The 24,493-nt window shown below is 50.1% G+C and overlaps 3 protein-coding genes across 7 annotated transcripts; all 3 read right to left on the bottom strand.

The window, feature by feature from the left end:
- Nucleotides 1-1,218: 1,218 nt before the first annotated feature.
- On the bottom strand, nt 1,219-19,294 carry LOC6523879. Of its 4 annotated transcripts, none has more exons than XM_015189874.3 (5): nt 19,154-19,294; nt 18,789-19,000; nt 18,158-18,712; nt 17,959-18,096; nt 1,219-1,386 (listed from the first exon to the last, which is right to left on the bottom strand). In XM_015189874.3, exons 1-3 carry the CDS (start codon nt 19,240-19,242, stop codon nt 18,510-18,512), a joined length of 504 nt encoding a protein of 167 aa, XP_015045360.1. In that variant the 5' UTR covers nt 19,243-19,294; the 3' UTR covers nt 1,219-1,386; nt 17,959-18,096; nt 18,158-18,509. The 4 variants fall into 4 exon arrangements, with proteins under 4 accessions (XP_015045360.1, XP_039233429.1, XP_039233427.1 ...); XM_039377495.2 differs by having other exon boundaries at nt 18,789-19,032; nt 19,154-19,293; XM_039377493.2 differs by having other exon boundaries at nt 18,789-19,032; nt 19,150-19,289.
- Nucleotides 12,625-13,745, bottom strand: LOC6523880 (27 kDa hemolymph protein). Its single transcript, XM_002099717.4, has one exon. It carries the CDS (start codon nt 13,719-13,721, stop codon nt 12,753-12,755), a length of 969 nt encoding a protein of 322 aa, XP_002099753.3. The 5' UTR covers nt 13,722-13,745; the 3' UTR covers nt 12,625-12,752.
- On the bottom strand, nt 19,269-24,490 carry LOC6523878 (protein suppressor of white apricot). Of its 2 annotated transcripts, XM_039377485.1 has the most exons (9): nt 23,973-24,490; nt 22,903-23,075; nt 21,876-22,075; nt 21,091-21,810; nt 20,712-21,033; nt 20,647-20,651; nt 20,403-20,586; nt 20,212-20,340; nt 19,269-20,147 (listed from the first exon to the last, which is right to left on the bottom strand). In XM_039377485.1, exons 1-9 carry the CDS (start codon nt 24,266-24,268, stop codon nt 19,354-19,356), a joined length of 2,823 nt encoding a protein of 940 aa, XP_039233419.1. In that variant the 5' UTR covers nt 24,269-24,490; the 3' UTR covers nt 19,269-19,353. The 2 variants fall into 2 exon arrangements, with proteins under 2 accessions (XP_039233419.1, XP_039233418.1); XM_039377484.1 differs by having other exon boundaries at nt 20,403-20,651.
- Between the last annotated feature and the right edge of the window lie 3 nt (nt 24,491-24,493).

Genomic DNA, 24,493 nt, shown 5'->3' with positions numbered 1-24,493 from the left:
TTGCTGCGGAACCAGGTCGCAACATCCCGCACCTGACTGACTGACGACTGACTGGCAACCAGTCAACCCAACCCAAAGGCCATTGTCACTGGAGCGGTGGCACTGCACTGGAAAACACACTCCTGTGACTTGCGATCTAGATAAAAGTCATACATACATATAACAAAACACACACATTATGTTAACCGTCCATATTCAACTTAACATCAATAATCTATGTTAAAATAATAAATATGTAAAGAAAGTTCGGCTGCAAATGTTATTAAACTGTAACATTTTGAGTTTCGGACACCAGGCGCGCAGAAAGATCAGCACGTGCAAAACAATCAGCTGATCAGTTTAAAAGGCGCTTAGATAGAGATGCCCGCGTGCCTCTTCATTTCGTCACGCGCACATGTAATGCAATGGTCTTTCGTACCTATCGTTCTAAAATCGTGACACGAACACAAGAACAACGTGGTCGCTCATCACTGCTCTGCACTTAGATCCCAAGTAACGGTTCTGCTGCTCTCCTATTGGTCGAATGAGATCAATGGGCAGCCATTTTGAAAAGGGGCAGCCATCATGAAAAAGGGCGGCCATCATGAAAAGGATCAGCTGCTTCAACTAATTTCGAGCTGCCAGCTGCTGCTTGCTGCTGATTCTGTTCGCCTGGTATCTGGGATCCCAAAAATTGTCATTTTGACTGGGAAAAATGATGCCGGGTCGGAAATTTTGTGCGAGATTTGTGAATTCTCGGTGGCTTAGCACCAGGCAAACATAAATTTGTGTAGGGGGCAGGCTGACATGATCGTTGCCTGCTGACTGGAAAAAAGTATCCCTTCATCGCTGGTTTTCTATTGGTGTAATGGCGACTGGAGAGACCAAAAGGGCAGCCATCATGAAAAAGGGCGGCCATCATGCAAGAGGATCAGCTGTTTTAATTAAATTCAAGCAACTTGCATCCACTTTCTACGGATTCTGTTCGCCTGGTGTCTGAAACCCAAAACTTGTGCCATGTTTGTCGCATCGGAAATGAGGGGAATTGGCCACTTTTTAATTTCGAAGTACCAGGCGAACAGAAATGGCAGTAGGTAGTTGCACCAAATTAATACCCAGCATCTCTCAAAAGTATGCAATGTGATTTGTTGAATAGTGTGCCTAAAAGTATGCTACACAATAAATGAGCATTCGACCGAGCTAGGGCAGATATAAACCAAAAATAAAAACACTGCATACTTATATGTGCGCTTGAATTAATTTATACAAAGTAATTATTTTATTTCTTGTCTACAACGCTTATATTACAGAGGAACATTTAATTTGTGTGTTTTGGAATATAATTTTAGATTATGTGGAGTACTCCCTTTCCATGGTGCAAGGTGAGTCGTGGCGTACATCGTCTTTCTAGAAGAAAAATGGTATAATTAATATTTTTCAGATAACAATCACAGATAACATATAGGAATTAAGATAAGCGTCAGCTTCTGCTGACCCTTGTCACAGGAGATCGGGATATGAGATCCCTCGGTTGTCTTCTATTCAGCCTCCTTAGTGGGCGAGATCTGTTTAGAGCGCTGGCCAGCCGATTTCTGTGGCGCTCCAACCTGTCATGGTATCTTAATAATTGGAAAAGTTTGTGACTATTATCTGCACATATTTTGCCATATCCCTTTGCATATTTTTTGTTAGTGTATCCCTAATGCCGAATGCAACAGAATCTGCACAGCAATCTCAATTTGAATTTGAATGCAGATGGCGTTTGATTTTTGGCCAGCCTAATTATGTTCGTCTCTGCCGCGTGCTCTTGTGCCTTTTACGTTTCACCCCCCTCCCCCTCACACACACATACACAAGCACGCACAGTTGCAATTGTGCTGGTGTGTGCGTGCAAGATTGGCAAACCAAACAGGAAATGCTAATTACATGTAAGTGTACACAGCACAGCGCATGAGTGTTTGCGTGAGCGGAAGTGTGTGCGTGTGTGTGCCACTTTCACTCCGCCTCCCCCGGCACCCAGCCGCCGCCCGCCCAGCCCAGCCACGCCCCTTCTTCGCCCCTATTCCGCCCACGGGTAGCAAAGTCGCCCGATTGCCAGCTCATGCAATATTATTGCTCGCAATCTAATTAACCGCACAGCGAGACCAGCGCACCCAGCACCCACAGGACCGCCCGCCCACACATTCACCTGGCCAATATTTGCGCCAACTGGTCATATCAAAATGGCCACACACACACACACCAGTGCATGCACACCTACACCTACACACACACACACACACAATTGAAATTATACGCTTAATTGAGAACGGAATTCAGCGCTAATTCAATTCGCTTCCGCCTCCACCACCACCTCCAACTCTATTTGCCCGCAATCCTGCCCTGACTTTTGGCAGCTCTTCTGGGCAGCCAAGCAGCCACAGTACGCAGCTTAGGCAGTCATGAGAAGGGTACTCAAAAATGTTGCGCACAACTGGCTTAATTATTTAAAGCCATCTTTGCAACTTTAAGTACTAGTGTGGCAGCTTCCTTGTGGCGCTCCTATGAACCTCAACTATCGCAGTCTGCAGCTCTGCAGTTCTGCAGCTCCAATGACACACTTCCTTTGGCTACATCCACCATTTACCATTTACCATCCACCATTCACCATCCGTCCGCCGTGTACCACTCACACTGGCAGCCTTCGCAGCAGGGTCCCCAGATCCAGATCCCGTGCTCCTTTTCTCGCCCGCCCTGTCGATTAGTCAATTATAGACAAATGGCCTGGGAGTTGCGAGCGCGGTACAATGTAAACAAGCCATCAATAGCAGCAGAAGTGCAGGCGAACGGACGGCTGGGAAAGTGCGGAGAAAGGGTGAAACGGAGAATCGGAGAACGGGAGAAGGGAAGTCCGGCTGACAGGGGAGAAAGCTCAGCAAGCGGCCTGGTTGAGATAAAAGAATTATGCATAGGCAACAGCAGGAGCGCAGGAGGCCAGGAGGCCAGGGAATGGGAAGGGTAGTCCAACAGGGGCCAACACAAAGGAAAGGAGCCACCGGCCGGACCGGGTCCGCAGTCACAGGGATGGGGGGATGGGGGCTGGGGGAGAGGAAACCACAAGCCACACAGAGAAATTGAAAAAAACAAATGCAAAAAACAGCAGCAAGCCAAAGAAAAAAGCTGCCCACTGCAGGGAAAACGGATGCCCGTGATGTCGAGAAGTGGCAAGCGGAAAACTAGTCAGAGAAAAACAGAGAAACAAGCGATCATTTTCGAGGCTCTTAAATGCCAGAGTCCCAGCAGACCTCATTTTAATGGGGAAGCGAAAAAGCAGGCCGTAATTGCTTCATTGCCATTCAAAGTCGCAGTCTTAGTTGCGCCACAGCAAATAACTCATGGTAGGTGCCTCCAAAAGACCTTGGCATCAAATGCTGGCTGTTGGTTATGGCTTCGCCACGACCTTCAATCGAAAGCTCTATTTATAGGAGAACCCACTATTTTCTCCCTGTGGCGGGCAAACACCTGCAAAGCACACAAATGCAGACAGTCCAGTGGGGCGGGAAAAGGGGTATATATAAGGGGGCGATAAGTGATGGGTATGGTGGGTGTGGCTAGAATCCCAACTGCTCCTCGCCGGAAAGCCAAGCACAAGACACAAGACACAAAACGGAAATCGGAAAACGCAGCAAGACAAAAGGCGAGCGTTGATGCCAGAAGAGATGAGAGAGTCCCTCGCAGGACCAAGCGGCTGAAGGAGCCGAGGAGGGGCGGCATGCCATTTGTTTCAAGACCCAAATGGGGCGAGGTCCGTGGCGGGGAAACGTCCAAGGGACGAGGTGGGGCAGCTAAACAAAAGTTGTCCGTAACCGGGCCACACGGACACGAGCTTCGAACAACACGAGCAGGAGCAACACTTTAATAGTTCCGATACTGCGACTTCGCAATGCTCCTGTAAACTAGTGATATTGGTGTCACTTGAAAGGAGCAAAAACTTCAAGGGATATAATATCACAACTTGGCTCCCAGCAGAGGATGGAACAGAATCGAGGACCATGGAGCGCTATGCCGCCTCCACATGCCTCATCTCAGCTTCCTTTGTTGCGCCTGTCAGCTGCGGCCAGGGGTTTTAAATTTAAGCAGACTTCTGGGCGATCGCAGCCACACGATTTCCGCCAAGTGCCAACTGCCAAGTGCCAGCTGGGAAATGGGAAATGGAAAATGGCAACGTTACGGGGTAACGGGAAAGAAGGATGGCCTGTTGTTCCAAATCATCCTTTTTAGCCCATATCCTGGCCATGATGCTGCCAATTGCCAATCGCCAATCGGCATGCAAACAAAGGCAACAAAAGCGAGTTAATTGGGTAAAATGCTCGGCGGAAATTGAAAGCAAAAGCATAGCAGCACGCATGGGTGGCGAAAGGGGGGTTTGCGGGGGTCAAAGGGGCAGGCGAAATGCAATAAATATCTAAATTTCCCCTGTTGCCAGCCAGGCCATTATTTATCGATTTATGCAAATTTGCAGCGAACATTTTATCAATAAACAATAATAAATTAAAATCAACAATCAGTGGACTAAACAATCGCATCGTCGTCTCTTTTCCGCACAGCGCTCTCTCTCTTTCTGTGCTTTTTTCTTGCTTTTTCGGGTGGACGGGCATTGTGGTCACTGTCCAAATTGAAAACGAAATTTATAAATGCAAATTGTCAACGCCACCGAAAGCCAGCAGAAGAGCCAAAAATGCATAGCATTTTCCCACGAACATATATCTGGATAAGTACTTACGATGCATGTATATAGATGTGCATATACCCATGTACGTACATATACCCATATACATATACATATATATGTATGTCTACTATATGGACAAATTTATGCCACTGAAAAAGTTTGTTGCTCGCAATCAAAAACGAAAGCTGCGAGCGGGGAAAAAGAGCACAAAGATACGCCGAATGGAAAATGGAGAGTGAAGAATGCCAGGTTCTTTTTGGCAGCGGGAAAGTGCGCTGCCCAGTGGGAAACTCGATGGCGATGATTGAGATGAGAATCCGCGTCCTGCGGGCACAAATAATTACTATGCCTAGAGATGTGTGCACACTGTTTCCAAAGCGCTGCCAGCTGCTTAGCCTGCGGACATGCACACACTGGACGCAGTGCAGCTGCGGAGCGAGCTGTGTTTTTGCACAACTTTAATTTGAATTTTATTATCAGCCATGTTGGATGGTGGCTGGTTGATGGTGGCTGGTGGCTGGTGATGGTGGATGGATTTACAATGCAATTAGCCTTGCTGGAGAGTTAATGGCATCAAAAAAATGCTATTTGAATTTAAATCGAATTGATGGGATTGCCATAACTTAATCAGTTTCGAAGCTCCACAAGATACCAGAGGATACGAAGGTTCGACAAGTAAAATAGAGAAGTGTGTTTCCTAGGGTTTGTATACCATAGAGCTATTGGGACCTGACTTCATTGGACGCCGTCTCGCCTCCGTCCGCCTCCTGCCGCTCACCTGGATCGCACCACCCCACGTCCCTCATCTCCTGGAGCGTGACCACCTCTGACCGGAGCTATTTTTGCATACTTTTGTGAGACGCGCAAACAATTTGCATTTTCCATTTTCCATTTCAGCGTCAAATGGAATGCGCCGGACTGGCCGGCAGTTCCGGACGCGGATGCTCCCTTCTCCTAGGTGCACTGGCCCACTCCCAACTCCCAACTCCCAACCAGGACAGCCAGCACAGTCAGCACAACCAGGAGCTGCACCGATGATTTATTGCACTTTTGACGCTATTGATATTTTATTTGTTTGCGCTGAAGTCATTTAGTGCAACTCGATGGGATTGCCAGCTCTGTGCATTCACAGCAAAAGACTAAGCTCTTGTCACACTCATGCTCGACTGCAGTAGTGCCTTCAATTCACGCCCACATGTCCTATGTCTTTTGCCTTAAGAGAACGTCTTAATTGCGGCGTTGACCAAGTCAAAGGACATGCGTCTGTGAAAAGTATTTAAATACATTGAGGGAGGAGCCTTTGCGCCCGCTGAAGCTTAGCTAACGCATAATTTAACTGAGAGCTTGGCTGAGGCTTCAAGTTGGCGCACAAAGACCTCCAAGGACTCGGAGGACTCGGAGGACGAGGCTTGGTTCTTCTCTGGTCCTGGAACTGTTAAATGGCAGCCAGGGGCGGCAAGGATGTGCTGAAGGTGCTGAACGGGGGGCTTGGTCCTCAATCCGACACTACTTGAGACAAGTGCCCCACGGCCCCTCTCGCTTTTTATCCTTTTGCTTCTAGTCTCTGCTCTCTACTCTCCATTCTCCACTCTCTACTCTCCACTTAGGTGTCGTGCAGCTGCCATTCCCATGCATATATATGCGTATAAAGGTGGTGTGCATGTGGCATATATCTGAGATCCGAGTATCTGAGTATCTGAGTAGTTTCGTGAGCTATTTGCACTGGCAGCTATTTGGCAAACGCCACACATAGAGAGACACTCGCCACTCGGCACTTGGTACTCAGTAGTCAGCAGTCAGTACTCAGTACTCAGTACTCAGTATTCGGTACTCGGTGGGAAAGTGAAAAGACGAGGGCCATTTGCCATTTGGCATTTGGCATTTGGGCACTTTCCGGGCCAAGAGCTCGGCACAAATGCATTTGCTTATTAGTCTGAGGCACCGCCTCTGCCGCTGCCTCAGTTTACGTTTATATTTGAATTATATTCGGTGGCCTTCGCAGGGCGCTTTCCACCTGGCAAACGGAAGTGGAAATGGAAATGGAAACGGCCAATGGCAAATGATTGGAGCAGTGCAATGGGACCAGTGAGTCAAGTGGGTAAAAGGCGCCAAAGCAGCGCGTGACCTCTGACACAATGCCATTGTTATTCCGGGCCGAACCCCAAACCCCAAACCCCGAACCTTCGACCGCAGCTACAGCGAAAAGCAATTAAAGCAGGACAACTTTTCAGCAGCCTCCTTTTCGGGCTCCTCCTCCGAGTCACTCAGTCAGTGGGCGATGCGCAGCGATGGCAAGTGATGCCCAGTGATGCCAGGATGTGGCTGGAGGAGTCTGGATGACGCTGGTCACGCGGTTAGGGGCTTCGCATCAGCCAGTTTGATTGGCCATCGAGGCGAGTGACAAGTGGCATGGCGACCGAAAAAACGAATGAATTGGTAGCCTTTCAATAAATTTCAGTTTTCCATTTTTCATTTTTCCCCTTCTATCTTTTCTGTGGCACGCTTTAGCCACCCCTCTCTACTTTCCACTTTCTGCGGGCTCTCCACACTTGACAACAATTTATGAGACCACCGTTGCCATCCAACTAATTGAAAAACTAAGCCTGCCAGTTAAGCCAAGCCAAAGTTTTCCCTCGAATTCCCCCACCGGAAACGGAAACACTCTCACACACACACACACACACGAGCGCAGGAGTAAGGGAAGCTGTGGCAGTGGCAGTGGCACATGCAAACAAAACCCCAAAATGTTGCACTTAATTGCAACTATTGGAAACTTGGTCCTAATCCGGCTCCTGCAGCCAAATTGGTTTATTTTCTTGCCAAATTCTTGGAACACGTCCTCCGTAGAGCAAATAATGTGGCAATCCTTGTGCTGGGGTGCACAAGGTTCCTGGCCACACACACCCAAGCACACACACACACACAATCAGCCAGAGCTGTCGCAACAATTCTGTCAATTTATGCATATCAAGCATCTTTGTTTGGTCCTTGTAGTCGGCGAAAAATAGTAAATAGTGCTCCACTGATTGGGCAATTATGGAAATTGGCATTTTATCTGCTCATAATGCGGTTTAATTGAAGCCGCCTGCTTGGAATCGGGTCTGGATGCCTCTACAGACTTACATTGCTGCTGCTGCTGCTGCTGCTGCTGATGCTGATGCTGATTGGCTCTAATTGACTCCTGGGCGTGGTGCCTGCATGAGGAATCGATACCTTTGACTCCAAACACAGAGAGAGAGAGGACTGCCCAGCCGCACTGTGTGCTATTTAACTAATCGAACGATAAGTTACGAGCATTGCATCGTCCCTAATGTGATCAAAAGTAATCACAGGGCACTTTGATTACCCATTGAGTGCGAGCATGAGTTGCTTTCAACTCGAACCAAGGACACCTACTGCGTTTTCACGTAAAAAACTGAAGCAGATTGACCTTTTTAGTTGACCCTGTTTAGTAAGCTGCACGCCGAGATGCACCCTGCTGAAATTGGCCATGCTGAATATGCCCCGGAATACCGTGAAATACCCTGTACTCCGCGCAAAGGAGCCACGGAAATGCCAGTGTGTTTACAGTTTACAGTTTCGCAATTTAAAGCGAAAATCGCTGACGCAGCGTGTGTGACAGCATCAGCAGCAGCAGCAGCATCAGCAGCAGCCGCAGACCCCCGCACTCCCCCCGCTGGACGTCGAGTGTCTTTGCATAATTTTTAGACAACCGCACGAGGGCGACTTTAATGTCATCAGCGGTTTTGGCCGCATTCCTCCGCAGCGCAGCCGCCACAGAAAGCCGAAACCCCGAAACCCCGAATCCCTGAAACGCCGAAATGCCGACGACTTGCGACAGCTGTCAGCGGATTTAATGTGCAGTTTTAATCAAATTTGCATCAGGCTAGTTAGGATAGTTACTCCAGTTAGGCTAGTTACGCTAGTTACTCCAGTCAGACGCGCTATTCTCGCATGCGAGTGGCAAACTGGAACTATGCAGCCTTTTAAGGGACACCGAACATGCAAATTGTGGAGAGAACAGCCTTAAGTATTTCATGAAACAATCGCCTTTGTGTCTAGATACCATCATCAAAATTTTCGAAAAATGGAAAAAATTAGCATTTCCGTTTTTCAACTCAGATGGATAGGGAATTTTCTTACGAATGCAACGAGGTATGGCATTCTACTTTTGGACAACTATTTTTACTGCTATCGGAAAAAATCTGATTATTTTGCATCAAAAACTCGAAAAAAAAAGATGTAAAAAATCTGATATTTTCAAACGGGGTTTTCTCTATAACTTGGCCAAAAACGGTGGCAGAGCCAAAATGAAGACTTTTCTAAACATTGAAGAGTGTTTGCAATGCTAAAGGACATGAACCGATTAAACTTCGCAAGGGGAGTTTTCTCCCAAAAAGAAAAGAGTGCAATTCTTGGGATTCTGGGGAAAAAAGTGAAAAAGGGGATATGTTACAGGAAAGATGTACAAATTGCATTGGTTGCATTTGTGGCGCTCTGACACATAGGAGTTTCTCCAAATCTCCAGCTTTCTCCCCAGCATTCCCCCCTTCCCTTCCGCACCTCCGTCGCACTTTCTCCGGAGTGAGCAGAGGTGTTTGCAGAGAAAGTTTCGCCGACATCTTAATTTCTCACTTGTAAATTGAGCTGCGCCAGCAACCGCAAATTAGACCCCAAAGTATACGTACTTGTGGATGCCAAATATTCCCCGGAGTTCTCCTGCGGTCCACCCCGCACCTCCCCTTTCTTTCAGCAACCGCTCCCACACACACACGCACATGCTCACATACACACATGCTCACATGCACACATGCACGCACGCACACGCATTGGCACACACACACATTCATGCGTAAAACCAACATGAACACAGAAGACAGGCGACGGAGGAGAAGGTGAAAGTCAAGGAGACAAAGCACACTGGAGTGTTGCAAACTTGGAGTGGAGAGCCTGAAGAGGGGTGAAGGGGGGAGGCGGAGAAGAGCCCCATGGCAATTAAATAAAAGTGCGTGAGAATGTGGGAATCCTTTATCGACTCCTTCGACATGGCGACAGCTGGCCAAATTGAATTCAAAATCAATTAGTCGCAGCATTTGGTGGCTAATTGAAGGCTGCAGCTGCTGGCGGTTTACTATTGACACATGCAACATTAGGTCGCATGGAAAGCAGAAAAGAAAAGCGATGGAAAAGAGATGAGATCGCCTGGAAAAGTGCCATCCATCCACGTTATCAAGCTTCATTGCAGTGAATTTTGCCAATTTCCGTGCCGATGTATCGGAATACAGTGGAGTTCAGATACAGTGAAGTCTCTGCGAGCATGCACGCCCCCAGTTGACCCCTTTAACCCCTTTAAGCCACCTTTAACCCCCTTTAACCCGCTCTAACTCCCTTTAACCCCTTTAACCGCTTTTGAGCGCTCACATCACCCCTAAACAAAGATGCATTCAATCTGTCAGCAGCTGCAGCTGCAATTTCCCCACGGGCTCATGTCTGCGCTTTCCCTGCAACCCTTTCAACACCCCCCGCCCCGCACTTTCCCCCATTCCCCCTCCTAACCCCCGCCACCCTGCGCGCTTTTCACACCGCCCCACGTAGCCAAACATTTGCAAATGAGCGTTGAAGCGTGGGACACCAACAGCCGCCGCCGCCTCAGGTGGAAACTCCACCCACTCCACCCACTCCACTCCTCCACTCTTCCCCTCCTTCTCCGCTTCTCCGCTTCTCCCCTTTCCGCCGCTTTTCCATTTCCCAGCGAAAGGGAGGGGCAGTCGGAATGGAAAACGCGTGCACAATTAGAGATAGTTGCGGTGGCGGTGGCAGTGGCAGCTTTTGCCGTTCCAAAACTGAAATATTTAATTAAATTTGACAGGTGCAGCGGGCGGCACTTCTTCTCTTTGTCTTGCGTCGTATTTGCTTTCTTAATTTCTTAATTTCTTAACTCCTTAGTTTTCCGCACTGAATGAAGGCTGAATGAACGAAAGCGGCATAACTACCAGGAAAGTGGGTCATTTGGGAAGGGGAAATTGAAATTAGCAATTGAAGTTAGCACACCACAACTCGCATTTGCCTCAGATGCACAAGAATATATACAAAAGATATACACAAGATATGTACAAATATGTAGAAAGAAGAAATCGGTTCCAGTTGCACCACTACAGGGTACTTGCCACTTGGCTGCTCGCCCGCTGGACACCCTTCGCATTTGTCTGCACCCAAATAGAGGGCCAATAATTTGGCCAATGACGTGCAATTATTTGCCAGCCAACTCGCCGTGGCCCTTAACCCTAAACCCCCTAGCTCCGAACCCCTTAACCCCTCTGCGCCCCCTGCTTTTAAGCAATAGTTCGCGTGGCACGTACAAAGTTTGTCTGCGAATCGCCGAATGTGAGAAATGCTGGGAGAGTGGAAAGTGGAAAATGGCAGCGGGAAAGTCGCGAATGATTCATGGCCGCTGCAATTTAGCTGCCAACTTGCGAAAAGTACCGGAAACGCATTCATTTTCCGCATTTTTCACATCAATAATGGACTGCGGACGATGGAGGGAACTTGCAGCTTGCAGCTTGCAACTTGCAACTTGCAACTTGGCGAACTGCAGTCCTAATTAAGTTTGCAACATTTATGACTTGTTAGCCGCGGACTTGCGACGGGTTAACTACTCAGAGTCGCCGATAATCTAGCTGCGAATGGGTTAAGCACTAATTGAAGGCGGGCAGGTTGCGATTTCCAGGATATACATATACATATACATATACAATATCAATATCATGGAGCTTTGGTTTAAATTATGCCCAGTACTTCGGAGGAATATCGCAGAGAGGGATTACCGAACTGAGCTATTTCATTTCACGCTCCGTCTACCTTGAAACTGGCCTCCAGGATGAGTTTCTTGTCCTCGGTTTCCCCGTTTGCCAGTTTCTTGAAAAAAGTCGCCTGCAGCCGCCTGTGAAATGATGACAGTTGCGGTTTCACTTTTTGCCGTCCGGCCAAGACTTCCCCAAGTCGCCATAGTGAGTAGTGGAATGGGGCATGCCCCATTCACGGATGGCAACCTTGCTGAAACTTGACCGATTTGTTACTTTGTCAGCCATCTTGAGTTCAGTTGAGGTGCCAGAACTCCAACTCAAACTCAAACTCAAACTGGAATTCAGAGCATAAGCTAGAGTATTGCGGCGTTCTGACTCGCCTTGAAACTAATACCGTGTGATTCATATAAGTTGTTAGAGCGCAGGCAGTCGGGGGAAGTGAGGAAGCCATGTACTTCATGGACAGAATTCGTCGCAAATCAATTCGCTTATCTCGCTGCCGTCCGCTACGTTTGAAACTGAGTCCAGCCACTGCTCCACTGCTCCACTTCTCCATTCTCCATTCTCCATTCTCCGTTCCCAGCTAAGCCCCATTTCTCCTACTTTCTCCCACTGTCTTCTCCCCCCTTCCCTTTCCCCTTCCACCCAACAAGGCCTTCCAGCCTGCAATCCCTTTGTCTTTGTCTTTGTCTTTGGCTCTGGCGATAAGAGACGCGTTCGAGTGACCCTTCAACCGGCGCAGCTTTAGCTTCTGCTTTGCTTCTGCTGCTCCGGACACGGATTGGGATTGGGATTGTGTTGCTCTCTATATTGCACAGTTTCGGTTGCCGCAGCTGTAGCTTCAGTAGCTTCTGTAGCTTCTGTAGCTGCTGCTGTCCGATAAGCGCAATATGGTGCGACTGCACTGAGAGAAACGCCAGCCAAATGTAATCTAGCCTCCTGCCTTACATTCAAACACAGTGCCACTAAAGTCGAGCGAATTTCGCGCAGTGCAGCTGGCTGACACCCGCCCCCGTTCATATTTCAGGCTTGTGTTTATGCAGCTTAACACCAGGGGCCCCGCCGCCTTAACCCACTGCCCACTGCCCACTGCCTGTTTGTCCAGTTGCCCGGAGTGGAAAAGGGAATCCGTTAAGCGGCTTACGCCGGGCGGCAGTCCGTCCGGGCAGGGACTCCACTCCGTTCCCGACTTTGCAAAGTTTATTAAACATAATTATAAAGTATCAAAAAAAAGGGAGGGGCAAGGGAGCGAAGCGCAGCTAGGAGAGTCGTCGGGAGAGCAAAGTGGCCATTAGCAGGCTCGCAGCGGAGGTCCAGGTGAGATGCGGGGATACGGATGATGCGGATGATCCACTGGTCAGGGGCAGGGGCAGGGCGCGGCGGTGCTGCTGCTTGACCCGGTCGATGTGGGGCTGGCAGGAGGACTCCTTCCGCACGTACCGGAACATGGACTCCACAATGTTGCTGGGCGTGATCGTGCGGCACTTCTCGAGCAGAGTGACGGTGCAGGTCTCGAAGGCGTAGAGATCGACGCACTGCTTCGGGCCCAGGACCAGCTGGGGCAGGTCCCACTCCGGGCTGAACGCCTTGGGCAGGTAGCCGGCGAAGGAGGAGTTCAGGCAGCTGGCGATGCCGTCGCGACTCTGCTGCAGGCACTCGGGTCCCTCCTCGGCGATGAAGAGGGCGATCTGGTCGCCGTTCTTGTAGCATATGAACTCCAGCAGCTTGTCCGCGATCCTCTGCAGCACCGCGTTGTGCGCCTTCTCATCCGTGGTCAGGCAGGGCAGCAGGGCGTCGTTGAAGTTCTTGAGGCAGCTCTTGGCCTGCGGCAGGCGGAGGCAGTACTTCTCGAAGACCACGTCCAGATCGCCCTTGGGACTCGCCTCCTCGATCTCCGCCTGGATCTCCGTCACGTTGGCCAATCCGGCGAGGCACTCGACCAGCTGCAGGCCCGCCTCCTCGATGGACTTGCCCAGTGCGGTGCCGTTCACCGAGCCCTTCGGCAAGTTGGCATTGGCCTTCTCGCACTTCGACTGCAGCAGCTTCTGGAAGTCCGCCAAGGTGACATTGGCGTTCTGCAGCCCCGGCGGCAGGTAGCTGGCCTTCAGCTGGTCCACGTCCACGTTCTCGAGCAGCGAGGGATCCAGGGAAGCAGCCAAGTCCACGGATCCAAGCACGGCGTGCACCGCGCAGGCCAGAAGAAGCGCACAAAGCGACCAGCTCGACATTCTCGCGCTGACTGGCTGCAAAGTGCGGAGAGCTGTCGCTCGCAGCCGTGCTTTCTTATCTCTGCTGTGTGGTGTGTGTGGTGTGTGTGGTGTGTGTGGAGTGTGTGGAGTGTGTGTGTGTGTGGTGTGGTCTGGTGTGGGTAGCACCACTATCTGCCGATCCGCTGGGGCGACGGAGGGGTCAATGTCTGAGATTACGGCGACCCACAAAGGCAATCTCCCGCCTAATTCGAGTGCTCGTGTATTTGTGTATCGGCAATCAGTCGGGGCAAACAGCCATCGAATCAGTATCAGTATCAGTATTCCGCATTGGAGTGCCACACATCCCATGTGGCGGGAATCTAGAAGAAGCTTCTATAGTGGCAACCAACTTTCCATCGCAGCAAGCACACTTATTTTAGGTGAAAATCAAAGTTCTTTTGTTCCAAAGTTCCATGTCCGAGGTGTAAAATTACACAGATTATAGAAGTTGCAATGGACTCGGCCAATCAAAGTCTCGGAGCTTAAGTTCTGATTATTGATGGATTGTATTGATTACCGAAAACTGAACACTGAACACTGAAAACACATATACACGTTTGACGATAAGCCTGGCTGCTGACTGCAGTCAAGTGCAGTTCAAACAGCCCTTTGATAATAACTTGGAGCTGAGTTGGCTTACTTATCAAGGGAGTTCATTTCGGGCCCTTGGGGGATGGGAAGCAAAGACTTTCCGAGTTGCGGAGTTGCGGAGTTGCGGAGTTGTGAGGCAGCCATGCAGAAGGCAATCTAACACTCGTTGGTGTGCAGATAAGCCCTATCGCTTAATCGCCTAATGTTTAGTGAGCCTAATCACATGAATTCATAATCGACTTTAAGTAATTGCGATGTCGAGCTCTTTAACATTTAGCAGCTGCTTCTATTGGCTATTTACTGCTCCCCAAATCACCCGAAAGTGCGCATTAATACGCTTCTTACACGCAGCCATCCCCATTCAAAGGGTTCCCCTGCAGCCCACTATGCGGGGCAGAAAAATAGCAACACTTGCCAAAAAAAAAAGCGACAGCCACTAAAAACTGAAAAACAGAAACAGCGAACGGCGAACGGCGAGCAAGAAAGTAACAATTTATCTTCGTTTGTTGCGGAAGTTGCAAGCGCAATAAACAACATCGGAAGGGGGCGGGCGGCGGGAGGGGCGTGGCCAGCATAGGGCGCCTGGCAGAGCGAATTCTCGGTTCAAAATTATACCGAAAATTGCAGTCAGCGGAGGGGTGAAAGAGGGGAAAGTGGCGAAGGGAATTCAGTGCAAATTGAAATGAAGCGCGTGGCAGGGATTCCTAAAAAATGAGCTCAATTAATTGCTGCTCACTGTTTCGCTGGTGGGCGTGGCGGCCAGGGGCAGCACTTAGTCGACAGGCGGTGGGCGGAGTGCGGCAAGGGGCGTGGCAGCATTAGCTGGCATTTCTGCATTTCTGCATTGTCGCAGGTAGCAGGGATCCCCAGTTGATCCGGGCTAATTAATCTATCAATTTCGTTTTAATTAAACAATTGCCTTCACTGCGCGTTTTATGAAGTGCGATTGAATGGCTGTTGTTGTTGCCATTGTGGCCAGTGAATCAATTTGCGCCGCAAATCTAATGCAAAGCTGCAAAATCGCTGCGTTTTAAATAAATGACACACGAAATCAGGCCATTCGGAGGGACACTTGTGGCACTTGCAGCTTTCGGGTGGCAAACTGCAGCGGATGTTTGGCCACCGCCTAATTGCAGCTGCCAATAAGAGGAGGGGTCAAGCGAGGGGTCAAGCGGATGCCATTTGCCAATTGCCTTGCCATCGCTTCCGTTTCCGCTTTGCCGTTCGCTCATGTGTGTGTGTGTGTGCTCATGTGTGTGTGTGTGTGCTCATGTGTGTGTGCAATGCGATGCGATGCGCTTGTCCAATGATAATTAGCTTAAGGATATTTATTGCCGGCAGCAGGATCCCAAGCAAGCGAACGAACGTCTCTCTGTCATGTGGACAGCTTCGTGTCTCGTGTCGAAATCAGGACATTCGTGCCTAAATGGCTAGATTCAACTTTGAATTCCTTTCCTCTGACAGGCGAACGACCCATGACCCATGACTCAAGTCGTTATCAATGCGAGTGTACGGAGAGCTGATAAGTGGTCCAAGTTTTCCGGCTAAAAAGGATTCACCACCCAGTCTCGGAATGGCACAATTAAATCGAGTGCACGCCGCAAACACAAATGAGAAATGCAGCGAGAGTTCAGTTTATCGAGTTCCAACTTTGGGCCTCGGGAGAGAGGGGCCACTTCCTGGCCCAGGAGCCACTACTCCTCCTCCAAGGGAGACGCGCAGCAGAACAGTGGCGAAAGAAGTGCCATAAATATAGGAAACCGCAAACAAACTTTTGCCAGCCGCAGCAGCCGAAAGGAGCAACAGCAACAGAACAGAATCCATTAGGCATTTAGCATTTAGCATTTAGCATTTAGCATTTAGCATTTAACATTCAACATTTAACTCCAAACAAAGGGCTTTGCAATGGCAAGCATTTGTGGATCTGTGGATCGAATGGCCGAAACAAGGATGCGCATAATATTAATCCGAGATGGTAAGAGACTCCAATGTTAATAGAACACACCTCGCATTCAGACGCAGTGATATGTGTGGCTTGCCTTTGGCTCGTCCGAATTTAGATACTTAAGTAGATAGATATTTTGGAGAGCAGCAGAGGAATGTTTGGATATCTGCTGGCGTTTGAGCACTTGACTGGAGGTCCCCGAGGAAGTGGGTCCTTCTGGGTCCTTCTGGGTCCTTCTGAAGGATAAATCTGTTAACCCCGAGCATAAGCCAACAAACAATGGTATGACGGGCAGAGAAGGAAGGGCAGCAAAAGGGTAGGGCACCCTTTTCAACTCCTTTTGTGGGTAATGCGAATTGGAATTGGTTGACTGGCGCTTAGATAAAGTCAAATTATTCGTGCTCTGTTTGTTTGCTCGTGTGTTTGTTTGTTTTTCCTTCATGGTGTTTGCTTGTTTGTTTGTTCGTTTGCTTTGCTTTGCCTGGGTTCCTGTGTTCCTGTGTTCCTGTGTTCCTGGCTCTCTGCCTTGCCAAAGAGAAACTCTTCTTCCTGCCACGCACTCCTCACCCCACCTCACCTCACCTTGCAGCACCTCACTTTACTTTTCGCCATCTCGCATCCTTTGGAGCACTCGAGGATTGACTGACAGTCGCTGTGTTATTCTTGCTGCTGCCGATGATATCCTGCCGCAGGAGTTGGAATCAGCAATGCGAGGGCCACACACTCGCACACACACACGTACACACACCCGTCGCGTGTGTCGATGTGTCGATGATTTTTTACCGAACTTTTCACTTTGATTCCGTTTGAATTTCCGCAGGTCTGCACAGCAGGCGCTCCTTTCCTCCTTTTTCCCTCTGATCACGATGCGATGCGGGATTCAATGAATTTGAGCAATATTTCCCAGCGTCTTCGACAAACAAAAGGGACGCCGCGGTGCGGTGGCTATTGGTGGCACCCACTAACTCACCCACACACATGTTTGCATGGCAAATCCAAAACCAAACCAACATTTTGATACCCCCTCCATTTACGCCCAGAAAACCGGGTCGCATGGGCGTCGGGATTCGGACAGAACGCTGACAGAACTGCGCACCTTGTGGTTACCAATTGGAATGAGTGCTCTACCGAAAACTAACAAGTAGAAGTGGAGTTTGAAATACTTATACTTGCACTTAAGCAAGGGTACCCGATAGTCGAGTTGGCTCGAGTTCTTGTTTTTTGCCACACGCGCCGCTAAAATCGCACGGCGAACGCAGTGGAAGTGGAAGTGAGCGAGTGGCAGGGAAAGTGGGAGAGGTAGTTTCAAATGTTTGCTCATGTAAATCGAGCAGACCGTCCCGCCCACTGCTCCTCCCGCCCACTTTTCCTACTGGAGGGGAGTTTATTAACGTTTGGCATGGGCGCCCGCCAACATTTTCGACTCGATGACGGCAAACATTTGCATTTGCATTTACATTTCGCATTGAGCTTGCTGTTGTTGTCATCGGCGGCTCGATTGCGCCACGCGGCTTAGGTGACGGCCATCGAGAGTCCGGCTCCCTGATATCCCTGATCCCCCCTCCCCCATTCCCACCATCGGATTTCATCCTGCGATTGCCTACGACTAGAGTGTGCTTTAAGCTCCCAGTTGCCACTAACATCACTTACTTTCTAGGAGTACTACTGTGCAGCACTAACCTTACTTCACACCATCATCTCGTCCGCCATTAGAAGTCCGTCACTTTGCGGCATTCCAAGCAACGCACACTAACATTAACACTTTGATCTCAGTTATAACATCTCAGCTTAAACATCTCAGTTTTAACAATACACACGCTACAATAGAACAGAGTTAGCACACTTTGTATCGCGGCAGTGCTGAAACTCACACACTTACCACACGCAGCGCTCTCGATGAGGAGATAAGAACTCTGATTCCAGATTCAGGCTTACTCTCTTGACTGCAACGACAGGTGGATCAAAAAGCCCGCAACTGGCAGAACCAGAAATGGAAACATTAGCACCACCTGCGAAGCCCGGACTTGCACTCTCATCAGAATCGAACCCGAAATCGCCAAACCAGCTGCTTCGTTTCCAGCCATGCGGTGGCCTCATTATCATTGTAAGCGCCACACACAATGCCATCGAGTTTTATTGTCTTGCCGTTGCTTTGTGTTCAGTGTTTCAGTGATTCAGTGATTCAGTGTTTCAGCTGCTTTTAATTAGGCATTAGTCTACTGAGAGCCTACTCAGTTTCCATAGCCACCACCGCTGCACTGCCGAATGGGAATGCACGTGCCACCGGCGTTCCTGGCGAAGCCCTCGTTGCAGTAGCAGGCATCGGGGCATCGGATGTGCCTGATGAGGCAGGGCTTTCCCAGCGTGGCACACTCCGTTTGGCAGTCGGGACCACAGGTCAGATAGGTCTCGTTCTCCGGGCAACTGCGTGGCGCTAGGGAATGTCAGAGGCTTGTTAGAGGGGCGTGGGGCGTGGGACTGGGGTTTCTCCAGGGGAAAGATGCACTTACGGATGGGCGTCCGCGTGGCGACGGCGAAAAGCAGGCAGCAACAGCCGATGATCAGCAGTGAAAGGTTTGAGCGAAGCATCGTCAAGACTTGCGGGGCATCCAAAGTAAACTGAATCGATGAGCTCACTGCCACCGGACTTTTATAGCCAGGAAGGAAGGGTATACCGTGCAGCTCATTGGCGTATTGGCGCTGGAACTTTGGGATCGAACAGCTACTGGCACGGATAATTAGGTTACTTTTACACTTGGTCAACAGGGGACAAAATACATTAAAATACAAATTAGCAATAAAGCATCGTACTCCTACATTTCGGACTGTAGATGCTCGATTTGACAAATAATTTGTTGAACTTATACATACATACATAACATAAGAATAGCGTGCAGGGCATCCCACAGTCGACTTCGCAGAAGATGAACCATGAATGGGGGATTCACTTCCACGTAGTCCCATCGCCTTTGTGGGAACCACAGCGCGGGTTTACAAAAATATCTTGGTGGTTTATTTGATACAACTTGTGAACTACAAAAAACTTTGAAATGTAGAGGTGGATGCGGATGCTTCTCAGGGGGAGCTGCTGCGCCTGCGTCGCTTGTGCCGCTTGTGGGACTTCTTGGTGGGCGTGCGCCGTCGTTCCTGCTGGCGTCGCTGTTCCGCATTGCGGCCGCTGGAGCTGCGCGATCTGCTCCGCCGTTTGGTTCTCAGTATGCTTCTGCTCCTGCTGCGCCGAGTGCTCCTGGAGCGGCTTCTACTTTTACTCCGCCTCCTCTTTTTGGGGGTCTTTGTTCGCTGCGTTGACGGCTGCTGCGACTTACGTGGCGGGATCGATGATGGCTCCCTGGAACGCCTGCTGCTCTTCTGCCGCCGTCGGCGCGAGGACTCTCGGCTAGAAGCGCTGCTGCCACTGCTGCGGTCGTGCTTGCTGCGACTTCTGCTTCGGCGGTGGGTTTTGCGATGGCGCGAGCTGGAGGACCGCGATGAGGTAGTTGCCACAAGCTGGACGTCGTCGTCGTCAGAAAGGAGAACGGCAGGAGGAGGTGGAGCAGCGGTGGGAGGAAGCACGGGTTTGCTGGTGAAGGTGTTTGTGCTGTCGTCATTGAGCAGGTTGTACTTCTCCAGATCGCCGCCATCCTCCTCATCGTCGTCCTCCTCATCCTCCTGCGCGCTCCTTTTGAGCCGCACCTCAGGCCTCTGATCAGCAACTTCGTCATCGTCGTCGGGCCCAAAGTAGGTAATTGGTATGGAACGGACAGAGTCGCCAGACTCCTCATCACTGTCGGCGGTCGCAGCTCCCGCTGCGGACTCTGGAGGATTGGGACCGACAACAGGCGCAGCAGAGCCCATAGTGGCACCTTCACCTGGTGGAAATTATACAAGATAGGAGATTATACACAAGAATCGTTTGATTTACTTTGTGCTCACCTTTTATTTGATTTAGGAAGGCCATGGCCTTGCGCTTCCGTTCCAACTGCAACTGCTTCTCGCGGGAAATCATACCGTTCAGCTTCTCGCGGGCAATCTGCGCCAGCTTGTCCTTAACGCGCTCCTCAGCTTCAGGAAAAAGTAGCGCCATTATTAATAGAAAACTAAAAGAGTACACAGCTACATCGTACCTTGCCGCTGCTCTTTTTGCGGCGAGGAACAGGAGGAGGATGCCGTGGCGTTAGCCTTCTGCCCGGCAGTCCTGGCCAGCAACTGCGTCTCCACTTGTTTGATCGCCCGCTGCACACTATCTGGCATGCCCGGTCGCACGTGCTCCACCGCGGCACTCGAACTGCCCTCCTCGTCGCTGGCCTCCTGCGATAAAGTGTGTTTCAATGGACCTTGGTCATCCCGAGCCCGTATGGAGAAACTTACAGGAGCTAGCGAAACAAGTACAAATTAAACACCGATTCCGGGAAATCACGTTCTCCTGCACTCACCCTTATCCACATTGTTTCCACTCGCTGCCGCTGCTGCTCCTCCAAAACTTAGGCCCTTCTTTGACATCAGGGCGGCAGCTACGGCTGCTGCTTTCCTCGTCTTCTCCTCCTTGGAAGCCGCATCCACATCGCCCGTCACTTTGTACAGGTAGTATGGATAGTACTCATTGGCCGGCAGCAGGAAACTGAACCTTTCCACGCTCTTCGTGCGCAGGGTCTCCTCGAACTGGCGTCCGTTCTTGATTACGTACGTGGCCGTCTTGTCGATAATGTGCCTTAGACTCTCCTCCGGAACGGGGAACGTTAGCACGGGCTCCGGTTTCTGACAGACAAAAGAAACAGATTATATAAATTGACAGCTGATTGCGAGAACGCCTACCTTTTCCGCCTCCTTTTCTGGCTGAACCTGATCGTCCTCCTCCTCGCTTTCGGAACTGTAGTTTTGGGCCAACGCCAGAGCACTCGAATTCTTGAGCAGCTCCACCTGCGGTGGCTCGCCACTGCCGCCATCGGCCTCATCCTGCTGCTCCCGGTTCGTCGACTCCTCCTCGTGTGTGAAGGTACTCCCGTTGTACTGGAGCAGCACGGGCGTGAACTCCCCACCTTGGCTGTTGTGGCCTTCGGATCGACAGCTAAGCGCGGGCGAGGCCGTGCCGCCCGAGTGCTGCGAGTTTCCCGGATTGCTCGACTCGTCCTCCAGCAAGACCGCTTGGAGGGGCACGCCCTTGATCTTGCTTATGAGCTGGGTGTAGGCGCAGTTGGCCGAGGGCTTGTACTTGATGGTGGGCACCGTGATGACCACTTGGTTGGGGTTCCGCCTTCCACCCGCGACATCCTCGTTGCCGTCGTCCGCCGAGTGTGCTTCCTTGTCTGCATTCTGCTGCTCCAACGGAGTTTCTGGTGCGGGCGGGAACTTGGCTGCCTTGATGGCAGCCAAGAGGTGACGGTAGTAGGGCTGCAGGTATCCGCCTTGGGTCAGGAAGTCGAACTGCGTGTTATTCGCCTGCTTTGCCTTGATCAGAATTTCCATCTGGGCGCCCTGGGTGGCGATGAAGCGCGCAGTCTTCTCGATAATAGCGTGCTGCTTCATCGTTTCCGGCTGAAACGGCAATGGAGAATGGTTTAATCATAATCTTAATCGTTTGATCTTCGACTTTCACTCACCAGCTGCATGTCCAGGGGCGGTGCCATCATCAGGGTGTAGGGCAGGACGAAGGGCAGCTCGCTCTCCTCGGAGTTCGGCGAGAGCTGGGAGGGCGCCGTGGAGGAAGTGGAGGAGGCTGCCGACTGGCCATCGTACTGGAAGCCCACCTGGCTGTAGCTGCCGCCGGAGGTTTCCTGCTGCAGTCGCTTCAGGTCCTCTTCTGCAGGATCCGCGAATTGGCCAAAAGAAGAGCAGAGAACACACAAAGTGGTGCGATTTTAGTACGGGCCGAGTGAGAGCAATAACTAATTCGAATCAGAGCGAGAGGAACGTATTCGAGTTGATGCGAACGAGAGAGGCGAACGAGAGGAAGAGAGAGAGAGAGAGAGAGGAAGGTTGGCTGGATAACAAAAATCGCTTTCACAGAGCCTTCCACTGGGTTCCTGGATGTGGATGTGGATCTGGGAATCTGGGGATCTGGGGATCTGGATCCCTGACAAGAACCCTGAAGGCGCTCCAGCTAATCAGCTAATACAACCTGGAAGAAACGATTTAATCTGTCAGGAAGTGAGGATTACGTATTTACCTGCTCCAAGAACGGAATTATCTCTGGAATTATCGAGGGGATGTCGGTGGTTTCTTTATCGGTTTTATCGGTGGTTGGATTTGATGTGATTGGTACTGATTTGTTTCAAGTTATTTTCGATTTTCGATTTGCGATTGCGATTTGCTACTTGGGTTTGTTACTTTGCGTTTCTTGACACTTGCAGTACTTGTAATTTACAATTTACAATTTGAGGAGTTCGGGATTCGGGGTGTCGATATGTACACACACATGTGTTGGCAATCTGATGTCATGCAACATAAAGAGCCAGTTTTCAACAATACTTGTACGGGAATAGAGTATTACCACCGCCCACTTGACACGTTTTGGCTGTGCTCCAGAAATCTCATCCGTCCACATTCGGAATGGAGATCTCTGGGATATCGACACCCCTGCCCGGATCGTTGGATCTGGAGGTACTACCAGACCACCGTGGTGCTCACCTTGTCGCAGTCGCAGCTCCTCCTCGTTATTGTACAGAAACAGGTAGCGCTCCTCCTCGCACAGTTGCTCGGCGCGCTGCTCCTCGGCGCTCAAGTACTCCAGCCGGTTGCCGTATCCGCCTGGTGGCGCCTCGTGCGGCGCCAGTTCGCAGAGGGCTCCACGCACATCGTATCTGTGGTCGCAGGTCGCAATGGTGACGGTTGGTATTGGCATTGGTGATTGGTGTTCGTGGAGCCGAAAGAAAGCAAGCAGAGAAATATAAACAGAGAGGAGAGAGAAGCATTATCAGTGGGCGTGGCAATTTTGAGGGGCGACGCGAAACGGGGCGGGCGAAACAAACGGGGGGCAGGGGCAGGGTCGCTCCTTTGGAAATCTCCCCATTTGCTTCGCACACTCGCGCGCATTTACACAATATCGATAGTCATACGGTATATAGTATATATATAATGCAGTTTCAGATTAGATTAGGTTTTAAGGCTAGAGATCGTTCATATACATACCGCTCCGGTGGCTAAAAAGTTAATCGGATTACATTTAAAATGGGCAAAGAATTACAGTTTTCAAATTGTATATGGATAGAGATTACAGTTTGAGAAGCACTGAAAAGAGCTGTTATTACAATGGTGTGTGTGCGTGTGTGTCTTGCTTGTGTGGGTGTGTGGGTGTGTGAGTGTGTGTTTGCATTTCGCCGTTTGAAATTAATACATAAACTTAGAAAATTGCTACTCAGACGATCGGTTTGAAGCGGAATAAAAAGGGCTAATTTTGATTTTATGAAATAAAAATTGACTCAGTTTTGTTTGGACTCATCCAAAATGGAGCTACAAGTGGCGACGGAATTGGTCCGCTAATGCACAAATGGTTTCCTTGCTCAAAACTATTGACTTGACTATTATTTAGCTACCTTCGCTAGTTTTTTGACCGCTGCTGTGAGTGGGAGTGTGGTCCTAACGGGACACGATATGGGTGGGCATGTGGCTGTGTCTGTCTGTGTGTGTGTGTGGTGTGGGAGTGGTGTGCGTACTGATTAATCGTATAATTAATGCTCGGGTTAGTCCCAATTATTAACCTGTCTATCTTGAGATTTACATCGCCCATCCAGGGGATCAACTGCTTGCCGTGGTCCATTTCCCGCGCCTTCTCGTCATCCCGGAAAATCTTGCAGGCGTAGCCAAACACGAGGAGTTCCAACGGCGTTTGTCTGTGGTTCTCCACGCTCGAGGAGCCCACCGCTCCGGCTCCCTGTCCGCCCGCGCTGTTTCCATTGCTTAGCATCGTGCTGCCGGCTCCCGATCCTTGGCCAGTGCGCCGCAGGATTCCGCCAACGCTTCCGCCACCGGCGTTTCGCACATTGTAGGGCATCATTGCCGCGGACGAACGGCACCAAATACCAAAATGTGCAATTTGTGTGCAATCCACTTCCTCTCTCGCTCCCTCCGCGCTTGCGGCTCACTCACTTTCTGCTGAGATCGTTGGCTAGGCTCTGGGCTCAGAGGATCTCATTTTACGGCCGGAGTTTGGTTAAATTCTTATATTTCCATTATATTTATATTTGTATATATGTAGCTCATATACGCTATGCTAGAGGTG

Source organism: Drosophila yakuba, chromosome X (assembly GCF_016746365.2).
Source record: "Drosophila yakuba strain Tai18E2 chromosome X, Prin_Dyak_Tai18E2_2.1, whole genome shotgun sequence".
NCBI lineage: Eukaryota > Metazoa > Arthropoda > Insecta > Diptera > Drosophilidae > Drosophila > Drosophila yakuba.
Note: the sequence above shows the minus strand (reverse complement) of the source record. Positions and strands in the feature narration are given on the sequence as shown.